The sequence below is a fragment of the Notothenia rossii genome (genome assembly GCF_949606895.1).
Source record: "Notothenia rossii genome assembly, chromosome: 5".
Classification (NCBI taxonomy): domain Eukaryota; kingdom Metazoa; phylum Chordata; class Actinopteri; order Perciformes; family Nototheniidae; genus Notothenia; species Notothenia rossii.
The window spans coordinates 69,490,408-69,503,191 of record NC_136903.1 but is presented as its reverse complement, the minus strand read 5'-3'; the positions used below and the strand labels follow the sequence as shown (position 1 = coordinate 69,503,191).

Below are 12,784 nucleotides of genomic sequence, written 5' to 3'. Positions count from 1 at the left end.
AGCCCTAACTTTGTTACCTACAGTAGGGGGTTCAGAATATAAATGCATAAAAGATTTCTAATTTGATTCTTACCCGTGTCAAACATTGTTATTGTTTCACTTGTTTGAGGGTTGTTTGTGGCCGCCCTGCTCTTCCTTATGTTCCTCCCTTTTTTAGTCCTGATCCGAAGTTCAAGAGCAACTATTTTTCACTGCTGCCTTTAAAACCTCCTGTGGACAGTGTGAGAGCTGAAATTCAGCTGTGCTGTAAATTAGTGACAGTAAATCAGATGACAACCATAAAGGCAAAAGAGCAGAGGTCAACCAAATCAGTAAATCAGTAAACGAATAAGTGAAGATGTTTGCACAAACACAAAGGATGTTTTTAATGTTCCTTTGTCCCAATGGTAGAAACGATGGTCACCCAGGATTACTTTACCCAAACAGCCGGCCAGTCAGTCAGGCACGCAGCTGTTGTGTCCTCTGCCCAATCGAGACGGACTCTTCCCTCGATCTGTGTCCCAGCCCCGGTCAGCTATTCAACCACTCAGCTCCTCTCCTGCCCGGCCCCCCCACCCCTTTAAGCAGACCTCCTTTCCTGCCCCAGGATGCGATGTAGTGACGTGCCTACCTACCAGCAGCAGTGATACCGTCCTTGTTCTAATGTGTTTGTGCATTGAAGAGTTTACAAGGAAACAGCTTGCCAGGGGCAGGCAGCTGCTGTTTCCTTCAGCGTGCAGCAAATCGGGGGGACAACAGCAGGATGCCATGGGGGAGAAGTGGCTCGGCGGCCCTGCTGCTGCTCTCGGGCAGAGCCAACGTGAGGGCCAAGGCCAGGTAGGATCAGGCCTCTGCTGCCCCTGTAGCATGCTGGGACTAGGGGCTCACTCATGTATGGATTAAGCTCCACTATTAAGCTAAACTTGGAGCTGGACTTCCTAACAGTTTTCTTTGATGACTGTACGCATTGGTTCGCTTTTTATTTTACTGGCCAGTGCAACAGTTGCATACTTTTGAGTATCTATGCTGCGTCTCTTAGTTTCTTTTGGCACTTTGGTTTTCTTTCTGTGTTGAGGATTTGCTGTAATGGACGGATTGCATATGCTGTGACAGGGTTTGTCAAGAAACACTTTCTCTAGGCTGTGTGAGCAAACTGTTGCATTCTCTGCAAGCTAAGAGGCTTGCCATGGAATTCAGCCCCGAGGATTAAACAGTGTGTTGCTTTTAACACGAGCTGCTTTTTTCCCCGGGTGGATTACCATGTTTCTCATCCAGGGTATTTTAGTTTGGGATTACTTTGTGTTGTTTCCCACAGTGCTGAGAATAAACACAAGACAGCGGTTTGATATGTTGTTCATTCTTCTCTCAGAGTGGATAGTTTCCTGTTGATTCTCTGTATTAGTGTGAGGCCTATTCAACAAGAAACAATCCCAACACTGTGGCCTTTTCAGGAGTTGTTTTGTGGCTTCTTTATTACTTACTGGAATGGTAAAGAGTATTCTTAGCTGGCTTTGAAATATGACAGTGCTGCTTTTGCTCTTGCGTCTTGAGGCAAAACAAGGGGACTTTTCCCCCTTTTCATTTGTTCTCTGAGGGTGTTCCATAGTGCAGTTGCTGACATACTTAGTTTGAGGTCATTTGAGTTTAGAATATTATTTATCTGTGGAGTCCTTTACTTCAGATACATTTTTACAAAGAAAGCTGAGTTGTATAACAAACTGCAGAGGTATAAGTAACTGTTGTAACTCATACGTTTCTGTTGATGTTTTAAGGAAATGTGTTCTCAAAATGCATCCATCTCTGTTGAGGTGAAATGTGTGAAAATAGTCAACTTGTAGGTTTTTCTTAAGTGACCCGAGTTTCCAAACCACTGTAATGTGTTTATCTTTGTCTTACCAGGCATCTGCTTTTGTCTTTCTACATCCTCAGCTGATAAGTCATCAGCATGATAAGAGAGATGATAAGCCAGTGATTTGGTGAGGGGTTGCGACCTGTTGCACTCTCGCTCTCTCGCTTCATGCTCATTCACTGACATCACATCAGCACTCAGGTACCTGACATAATTTATCGCAACTGTTTTGGTAAGAGCTCAGGTATGAGGTTGGACTAGGATAGGTATGGATGTTGCAATATGTAGCTACCTTCTGCATATAAGGCATGATTTGAATCAGCCTACTACCTCATGAGCGTGTCACCACTAGTATGTGGCATTTCATTTGATGTTGCCAACACAACCATATAGTTACAAAAGGAAAAATCATGTTAATTGTAATAGCAATAGAAAAGCAAGGAACAAAGAACCCTTGGTGTATTGGTTCAAGTAGAGTTGTGTAGCTTTTAATTAAAGGCCACTGAAGTGCCTCAGGTATTCAAGAGGGTATAGTCAGTTTTGACTCATGTAGCCGGAGGCTTGATGGTTTACCTCAATGACCCTTTTACCATTTACCTGGACCTGAACAAGTGTCATTGTTACATAGGGCTGCACGATATTGGAAAAAACTGACAGTGTGATATTTTTTCCCTCTGCGATATATATTGCGATATGAAAAAATACAGGAATGGAAGAAAAGACCGTTTTTTTTGTACGCAAACCATCCTTTCTTGAACTTTAATGCTATACAATTGGTATTTTTTTTACGACATTTAACCAGATGAAGGATTTTAATCACGGACTTCTGGATCTTAAGTTATCAGTGCAACAAGCTGAGCTTGCTCGGTTAAGGGAGGCTGTGGCTCAGTGGAAAGTATGATTGACTTCGAATCAGGGGGTAGCAAGTTTGAGTCCCACTGCAGTCAGCATGTCGTTGTGTCCCTGGGCAAGACACTTCACCCCAAATTGCTCCTGTGGGGATTGTCCACAGTACTGAATGTATGTCGCTTTGGATAAAAGCGTCTAACAAGTAACATGTAATGTAATGTAATGTAATGTAATGTAATGTAATGTAATGGTTATCCTGCTGTGATCTGATCAAGAATGGTTGTGATTGGTGGTTTGCTGTGCATGCAGGGCCTGCATGTCACTCACTCAAGTACTTTTTCCTTTTGTAGCAAGCAGCAACAGAACTGTAACATGACGTGTTTGAGTTCATTTAACTACTTAATATTGCACGTCCTATAAAAAAAAAAAACGATTATCCTCACGACACGATATATCGTGCAGCCCTATTGTTACAGCCCAAAGTGTTTTGACTAGTTTTTAAAAGTGTCTAACCTTCTAGTTTGAACCAGATTGGATGGCCCACAGGGTGTGTCCTCTCTGGTGAGGTAGGGGACAGGTGTGAATGAAGTGTTGATGTTCAGAGAGTTGTCACTCCCTCCTGCATTCCTGATCCAGCTCCACTCTGCTCACAATCACGCGCCACACAGCTCCAAGCCTCAGGGCAGTCTTACAACAGCACACTCAGAACAGAGAACTTTGAGCAGCAATCAGATTTACACTGCACTCACATGGTGGCTAACCAACAGGACTGGATAAGGCTAGGTTTTTGTGCTGGACTGTAATTCATGGATTTCTTTAGCATTGTTGATATGGGAGGCAGAGAGGAGGTATTGGTGAGCAGTCTCGGGTCCACCATGCAGTTTCCACGCGCCAGGTTGAACCGTTTCAGGCTCCGTCCTGCCCTCAGCCCAGCGAAGATTAGGCGCGTGAAACCTTGTTCCCGAAAGAAAAAAGACAGGTATGTGTGATGAGATGGAGCTGTATCAGAAGGATCAAATTCATAAATGTTTGGTGGAAGCTTGGGTGTTGTATATGTGGTCAAATAAAGTGAAGATGTATGGATGGTACACTGTGTGGTAAAATAAACACATCATTCAGAACGGATATGTGGTGGATACTGTGAAGTTTCACACATTTTTTAGATGTTGGCTATATTTTGACATTTGTCCTGATATTCTAAAGACAAACCTTCATACAATAAAGTTTTTCTTGAGCGCTTTATAACAATTATGCTCAATTATTTTGTGAGTTCTGGCTGCATCCCTTGAAGTTGAAGTGGATCCAGATTGCACTGCTGTGATCCAGCTGTCTGCAGACCTCTGATCTCTCAGGCTTGATGTGGTGTGTGCATAATAGTGGCAGATTGTGAGCACATGTTGTGGCTTTGTACAGATGTGTGTGGGCGATCTAGTGAGGCAGATTCTGTATTAAGATATCACGGATTATGTCAATTCTGCTTATGAGGAATGCTTCACCACATGTTCGCTCCCGTTACTGACTCTATAACGTAACTCTTAAGTCATTGGCTAAAGTGGAGTGCTGTTTACATAGTAGATACGATATTCTCTTTCCCTAAAGCATGTTGGATCTGATGGAGATAATTCCTCTTAACAAACATGTAAGTGTTTCCAAACGTTATTAACAGATCATATATATAGACAGATCATAAAACGTGATGTTACATTTTAACTGTGACTTATAAACCGTTTAAAAAAGTAATCTTAAGCGGAAAGGACTGATGGAACCGAACATTTCTTAACAGAAAATTGGATAATTGATTAATTGTTATATTAATTTTGTTCACTTGAATTGTTTTTGCTGATTTTAGCTACTCAGTTGTGAGGATTTTCTGCTTTTCTCTGTTTTTTTTTGTTTTTTAATAGAATATCTCTGAGTTGGGTTCTGCTGGCCCGGCTACAGCAGCAATTTGAAAGATAAGGGTTTGACTCATACTGTATGATGGACCTTCTTCCACTATTTTATGACATTTTATAGACTCAACACTTGATTTATAATTGGACAAATAGCTGATAATCGTGTTTTGTCTAGCCAGTACCGCTTGCATTCAGACACACTAGGTCTGTACAGTACTATTGCTGATACATTCCAGTACATTAACTCTGTGCATCATATTTTGCAATAGTCTATGAGCATACAATGTCTGGGTCAGTTAATGTGTAGTGAGGACCATTTTAAGAAAGTCAACTAGTGAAAAATAATAATAATATAATAATAATAAACTGCTCTGTCCCATTACATACTGCTCTGATATATGTCGGAATGTAATCATACCTGTTTGGAGAGTAAAACAATGTCATGATTCATTTAACTCGACAACATTTCACAGTTTATGCTTAATGCAGAGGATTAATGCGATTAAAAGTAGTTATGAAATAGGGATGGTGGCACACCTGCATTTTCATCTTAAGACATGATTTCTTCACTACTGTTTCCATAACACATTTTTATTTTTAAATCCAGTCCTTATCACTGAAATTGCTTCTTTTATAATAGAGTATATGAATTCAGAATACTGTGAAACTAGGGCTTGGTATTATTAGAAAAATAATAATACTACAAATACTCTGAGAACAATATACACGTAGTACTTTTTTTTGGACTTCATTCAATTACCATCATGAACATGGAAGCATTCACTCGTGTAAAATGCCATCATCACTCCCCATTCAAATGATTTTTACACAAATAAATGTATATTTGTTCAAAATGTGTATATATGTAATACACCAAAGTATGTATGGGCTGTAGCTGGTGCAGTAGTGGTCCAATAAAAGTCATGGGAAATGGATGTATCCTTGGTGATTGGCTGCAAGCAAAACCAGACCAATATTATTTTCTTCTTCATAAATCTCGCTTGAAGACCCACTTATTCTCCCGTGCGTAAACCACCTCTAAGACATTTCAGTCTGTGCTTTTAAATTGGGGTTTTATTTTGTTGTTAAGTCTCGTATGAGAGTTTTCAGTCTATGGCTTTAAGTATGGTTTTATTTTCCTGTGTTTTACATTTGTTTCATGTCTGTTTGTTTTTTAATATATACATTTATTGATTAACAGCACTCTGTTGTTTTTAAAAGTGCTATAGAAATACAGTTGGATTGTATTGGATAGATATGGTTACAAAAAGGAAGAATGCAGGTATTGTTTTATTGCCTACGTTTTGATACTACTTGGCACTGGATTATTCCGGTCCAGCACTGATACCCGTTTCTTAGTGAAACTCACAACTTCTGACATCACAGGCCCCCACCCCCGTCTCTACTCTGAGATGTCCTGAAACTGGTTTAACACACCAAAGCACTGATGTGGAACAAATCTGATCTGCGTTGAACTGACATTTAGTTGCTGCGTTTATCAATACTTTCTTGATTAGCTTTTTGCTTCACAGCTGAAAGTATGACAGGTGTGTTCTCATACATCTAACTATACACTCATGTTGCCATGATACGCCATCTGGCATTCCTCAGATATGGACAAGTGTGGTTTGGTATGTCTCTTGATATTCGCTGACTGGAGGAATGTGACTGGACCGCACACTGATGGAGTGACTCAGCTGACCACTTCCTGTGTCTGTGATCAACAAAATCACATTTTAGTGCCCGAGGATAAGAGGCTGCCTACAGCTGAGTGTGTCCCATTGTTGGCAGAGAACAGTCACCTCTGTTGTTGAGTCATGCTGAGCGATTTCTCGCTGCATTTCTGCTGTTTGTGTTCAGTAAAGAATCTCACATGATTTAGGATTTACTCTCCTGAAATTGTTCTGTGCATGTTTTCTGTTCTATTGTGAGTGGGACTAAGCCATGTGTCTGTTTCAGCACAAAAATGGGTGTGACCAAGAGGATCTCACATTGTAACAGTGACATCTAGTGGATATGCAGGGTACTGTGCCTCCAGGCTGTATTTTTCAAGAACAATAGAGACCCCCCTTTGTGTCCGCTCTCGCCGTCTCTCCTCGCTCCGGCCCGCCCTCCATCCCGCTCCTTTTGTGTCTCCATCTCTCTGGGTTCCCCCGGCTGATTCATCCTCCCCGCGTCGCTCCAGTGTCTATTCCTCCTGTGTTTGTATGCGTCTTTGTGTCTCTGCTCGTTGGTTTGCATGCATGCGTGCAATTTCTTTACGTGTGTGTATGTCTGCAACAGAAATCCCAGCCCCACCGAGATGAGCGTGGAGCCCTGGGCCAGCCCGCAGGACCAGGCAGCCGCTGAGCACCCTCACAGCACCTCGCACACAGCATCCTCCGAGGACCAGGAGCAGCACCCCGACAAACTGTGCCTGGACTCGTTCTGGAGTGAGGTGGAGACCATCCGACAGGGGAGTGGCTACACAGACCTCGAATGCTCCAGGAGAGACTCCAGACAATCAGAAGGTAAATCCTGATTATCCTGTTCTGAAAGATGAAGAATAGATAGTGACAGATGAGATAGACTCCATGAGTTCATGCTTTTAGAATGACAAAGCATCAGTTTTCAGCAAAGCTGCTGCTGAGGTCCTCCATGGCAACGTATCAGGTTTCCCTCCTGCAGCAAAGAAGTGCTCATCACCATGACAACACTATCAAACACTTTGTGGCAGGGGGTGTTTTATCTGCAGAAACCACAAAGCCTTTCATCGTGGGAATGCTTTTTTATTATGTCCATTCAAATGATCTGGGTGTGTTAATTCTATCCTTTTGATGCTATGTTAAAGAGATCACTCTTTTGAATGAATTTGCCACTAATGAGTAAATCCTCTGAGGTCTGCATTTTGCATCTGTTAGCGTGTCCCATTATTTAGTTTCAAGATTCAATTCTTTTATTGTCTTCCTACATACCTTTTACAACTTAGCAACTACTGTATTTAGTGCCACAAGCTCTTCATGCAACACATTCTTTACTCATCTGAGATTTATTCATTTCTAAAGACTGATTAGTTGTTATTAAAAAGTTACATTAGGTTCCCAGTGTAACTGCTGTGTATATCTGAATTAACTCATAATGCTAGCATAAGATTACTTGCAAATTCCCCGTATACATTGAACAATTAAAATGATAAGGCTAATTGTGGTTGACAGATCTGAGCTAACACTTGATCAAAATGCGTTAAAATGATATTCACACTTCACGAAAATATAACAACATGCCTCAAACTACAAAACGTTATGCCACATTTAGCTAAATAGTCAGAATATATTATTAAACCATCAGTAATATCACACTTCTTACTAGGGCTGCTTGATTATGGCAAAAATCATAATCTCGATTATTTGGGTCAATAATTGTAATTGCAATTATTAAATGCGATTACTCATTGACTTTGAACAGTATGTTCTTAACAGTTGATTACCCTGAACTTAAAGTATAATTCAACTGAAAAAAAAAAAAGTAATAATAAAAAAATAATCGTTTTCTTTTGATTACGTTGTTTTCGTAATCGTTGCGAGCCATAATCGTAATCGCGATTAAAATACGATTAATTTAGCAGCCCTACTTCTTACTCTGAAACACCTATTTGTCCAACAATGCAGACACAAATAAAATGATTACTTTTACAAAAGGCAGGCAGTTAAGTCACATCTATTGTGTAACCCACTACAATATTATATTTGATAGTTATGCTACAGCGACTTCCTGTTTACACGCTTTGGATTGGACTGTGCTACAGAGGTATCCTAGCAGATTGATACATTACTAAAGTCTTAACTAGCTAAGGCATTTCTTTGAAAATATTTCTTAGTACAAGTATTACTTGTTTGAAACTGGTAATTAGATACTACAAACTGAGAGACTTTATGCACAAAACCATTCTAGTCATGTAGTCAAAATGGCTAAAATACTACATTTAAATGTGCATTATATGTACGTGTTTTCATCATCCCTGTGTATTGACATGTGGTCTGTGTGTTCTCTGTGTCTCAGAAGGCGAACAGGAGGAGCAGTGGTTGGTCGATGCTGGTTTGTCGACCCTCATCAGCGAGGACAGCGAGGATGTAGACAACGCGGTGCTGCTGTCCACTCTGACCCGGACCCAGGCCGAGGCCGTCCAGCGGCGCCTGGACTCCTACACGCTGTCCCTCCGCAAGAGGAACAAACCGGCTCCTCGAGACGTCCGCGACATCTTCAACCCCTCCATCTCCAAGGTCAGGACTTTGAAACACCTTTTTAAAAAACTATTTGAATCACTAAATGCACCGCAACCTCTGGTATCCTGCTGTTGGAGGAACTGTCGATGCCTTCAAATGAAAACAATGGCACTTCATGCTTTTTATTCATGGGGTCCTTAAGATCAAAGCAGCATTGAATGGTTAGTCACATTCATACATTTGCTTTATGAACTACATGTGGATTTTACACTAAGCTCCTCTTGATATTATAAAATGGTTGCCTGCATTTCCAGGATTTCTGTTATTCTGTCACACAAGTTGACAGCAAGCTCTGCTCTCTGAGTCAAAGCTGCATGCATTGAAATCTAAAATAGCCACTTCTCCGGTGACTGTCAGGACTCTGCTGGGCTGTCTTGTTCCATGCAGAGGAGCTGACCTGTGACAATAAAGGCAAATCACTTGTAAAGGCCATGCTTTGTCCCGTCTGTCTGTCTGAGCTGTCCTGAGAGAGAACACTGCTCCTCTGATCCTTATCTGCCGCTTATCAAAGGAAACACTCGCTCCATCCGCTCAGTGGACAATATCAAACACCAAGGCTATTCCCACTGGTAGAGAACATATTACAGGAGTGATTTTCTTTTACTAAAGTTGTTCCTTAGAGTCTTGTATGTCTGTACACAAGACATAGGAGGAGATTAAACCCACCACAATTGCTTTAACAATTTATTGGAGAGTTTTTATCTAATCTGGATCCAGGGTCCAAGGTCAGAGGGTTCCCTATGCTGTAAACAGTTTCTGGAGCCCCTTCAGGCACATTTGTGATTTGTAATCTTTGGTTATATGATTAGAATTGGACTTGACGTTTTATTAAATGCTTTCTTTCAACAGACCCGTTTGCCCGATTCCCATCATAGTGAAGACTCTGCCCACAACAGCATGGCATCACTTCCCAAATCCCCTTTATCAGGTAAGAGCTACACACAGTAGTACTATTACAGTAAGCCACATGTATACGAGTTACCTAAGGGAAAAACAAAGAACTGAAAGTACACTGAAAGCACAAACAGCAATAGCTACAATTGTTGTGATAATGTTATTGATAAAAACAAGGCTTTATAACTTAATAATTGCTAGATTTGATGAAGGAATGCAAGTACAGTACTTAAGTACAAAAGGTAATTCTACTTTAGTTGATTCTTTTGTATGCCCCATTATGCTTCTACTCCACTACATTTCAGAAGGATATATATGTAAATATTGAACTTTTGACGTAACTACTACTAGTCACTTATCAAACCTCAATGTTTTCAAAAGTATTACGGTGTTGTACTTAGTAAAAATGAAGAGGGGAACTATCCTTAATATTATAATAATAATAATAATAATAATAATAATAATAATAATAATAACATCTGAGTTTCTCTGCTTTCTTGGAGTTTTACTGACTAGCATGTTTTAACAATAAAAACATGCTATCTCTAAACAACAAAGATACACATGTTATATCCAGTAAAGAAAGTGCCATACTATGATAAATGCCAAAGTAATAAGAGACTCAAGTTAGGAATTTGGTCCCACCTTCTAATGTTTTGTCCTCTTATTTTGGTAGATAAAAGATAAAGAGAGCGTGTGGGTACATTTCCTCATATTTGTTTTTCTTCCTCTATTTCCCTTCCGACCGTGCATCAAATTCATTTCCATGCTACGTATTTACTGTGACCTTCCTTTCATGAACAAATAGACTTAAGTTTGTTTGTTTCCGCTCAGCTGTCCCGACGGAGCATCAGCGAGGCGCTCCTAAAGAGGAGTTCTTCATCACCGACGTGGCTTACTGCGAACAGGCCGTCATCTTCCTCAAACAGGCCAGCCTGCCACAGAACAACAGCCAGCGCAGGAAAGTGGATTGCACCCTGCCTGTAAGCACCGAAACACTCTCCCCTCGCCTACTCATGACTGGAAAACTGTGGAAAGTTTGAAAGTGTCATTTCAAATAGGGAACTTTGTAAACATCCCATTGACATCATGAAATAGGAAGACAATTGGGGCAAAAAGGGAAATAGCGTTCCAACTGTGTGTATTTTCTACATTCAATGACTTTGGCGGGTGTGATATTGACAGAAAACAGGACATGAAAGTAATCGCACAGCTTCTGGAAAGGGAAGGCACATAAATGTTGAATAATAACCCCTATTAACAGTTTGTCTTTTTTGTGAACCGCAGCGGATTTATCTCTGATGAAGGAAGAAAAATAATCTCAGTCATTTAGAGCTTTAGCTTCACAGAAACCACAGAACATTTCAGCCTCAGTTCGGATCTTTGTACGTTGGGTTTTGGTTCTTTTTCATGTAAACCTGTTAATTCACACAGTATTGTTATTGTAAGCCAATTCTAATCTACCCCGCTGTTAGTTAGATAACAGGGTTAAGCAGAATAAATGAATAAGGGGATTAGCTCAAAACAAAAGAAGAGTTGTTGTGTCACAGAGTCCAAGCGGTTTATTTATTACAGGGTAAATGAGTTTCATCAGTGAAAGGGAAAGAGAGTTTTCATCAGGCAAAGGACTGATTTCATTACATTGAGTATTAAGTAGAGGATTTGACACTGTTGCCATTTTCTTCCCATTCTCTCTCTTTCTGCTTTTTTTCTGCTTTGTCCTCTTCACCTCCACTTCATCTCCAATCCTCCTCTACTCACTTCTCTCTGCCTCTCACCTTCTCAGCGGGTGATCTGCCCCAAGTGCCGTCTCGGAGTAACTCGTGTTCAGGATCTGTCGCACTCTGACATGAAGAAGGTGCGTCAGCTTGCTCTCATCGATATGACAGCGCTGTGCGACCTCTTAGAGCTGGAGGTCAAAAGGCAAAAACACAGCAAGAGGAAAAACACAGGTATGAAAGCACTCACATACACATGAAGGGAGCACGATACACACACACACACACACACACACACACACACACACACACACACACACACACACACACACACACACACACACACACACACACACACACACACACACACACACACACACACACACACACACACACACACACACCAGGACAAAAATGCCGCAGACGGCTCATATTTATTGTTGTGACGATACAATAATAACTATGTGCAGTTGTTCTAATATGTTCTCTTTAATTGTTAGCCAATGACATCAAAGGAAAACTGACTCAAAATGGCACCTGGTTATCGCCAGCTCTAGCTTCGCACAAACTGTCAAATGTGTAAAAACCGCAGAGACCTCCTCCAGTTTCCTGCATTCTTTGAATCTATTTAAAGCTCAGGCCTCTTTGCTAAATATTTGTGTATTTCTTCTCTCTACAATAAACTATAGGTACATGTTCTGCTCCAACACATCTATCAGCCACGCTGCAGCTTCTGCATGTCGGCCTGCTCACACACACAGCATTACACACACAACTTTGGCTAAATGTCAACGTAAAGCAGAGAACAATGAAATGAAACGTTGTGTGTTTCACAGAGAGCCCGCTGTACGGGGTGCCGCTGGCCACGCTGCTGGAAAACGATCAGAAAATGAAGCCAAACACCTCAATTCCTCTCTACATGCAAGCGGTAAGAACCTGAAGTGCATCTGACCTTGAAAATAAATACAAGGAAGATGGGTTTCTATATGAACATATTTGTTTTAGATACTATCTGTGCTGTGTACTGTATGTGGGCTTGACTTGTTAGTTTAGTATTTCATCCAAACAACCTCTGAAATCATTAGTGTTTTTGAATGTGCCCATAATATATCAGATCGGATATAGATCTGGTCTGACAGGTGCATCTTTTTTGAATTCACATGCTCAACATGTGTTCAGCACATATTTGGTTTTGTTGAACCTGCAAACAGTGTCTTTAGAGATAAGCAGATCAAAACAACCTCAGTGTCCTCTGAATGTGAACATCTTGGACCACACCCTGCGTGTAGCAGCAGTTACTGAGAATAACCAGCAGAGGTGAGCGTGAGATGCGTATCT

At 40.9% G+C, this 12,784-nt stretch overlaps 1 protein-coding gene across 5 annotated transcripts in view; it reads left to right on the top strand.

The window, feature by feature from the left end:
• The window catches only part of arhgap40 (Rho GTPase activating protein 40), a 28,953-nt gene that overhangs the window by 6,100 nt on the left and 10,069 nt on the right, over positions 1-12,784 (top strand). For 3 of the 5 annotated variants that reach the window (XM_079684844.1, XM_079684845.1, XM_079684847.1), the window contains exons 2-7: positions 6,856-7,082; positions 8,611-8,831; positions 9,684-9,762; positions 10,563-10,711; positions 11,515-11,680; positions 12,283-12,374. In XM_079684844.1, coding sequence (XP_079540970.1) covers positions 6,875-7,082; positions 8,611-8,831; positions 9,684-9,762; positions 10,563-10,711; positions 11,515-11,680; positions 12,283-12,374 — 915 coding nt within the window. In that variant the 5' untranslated portion in view covers positions 6,856-6,874. Of the gene's footprint in view, positions 1-577; positions 817-5,767; positions 6,778-6,855; positions 7,083-8,610; positions 8,832-9,683; positions 9,763-10,562; positions 10,712-11,514; positions 11,681-12,282; positions 12,375-12,784 lie in introns of those variants that run through there. The other 2 variants (XM_079684843.1, XM_079684846.1) reach the window with 2 other exon arrangements.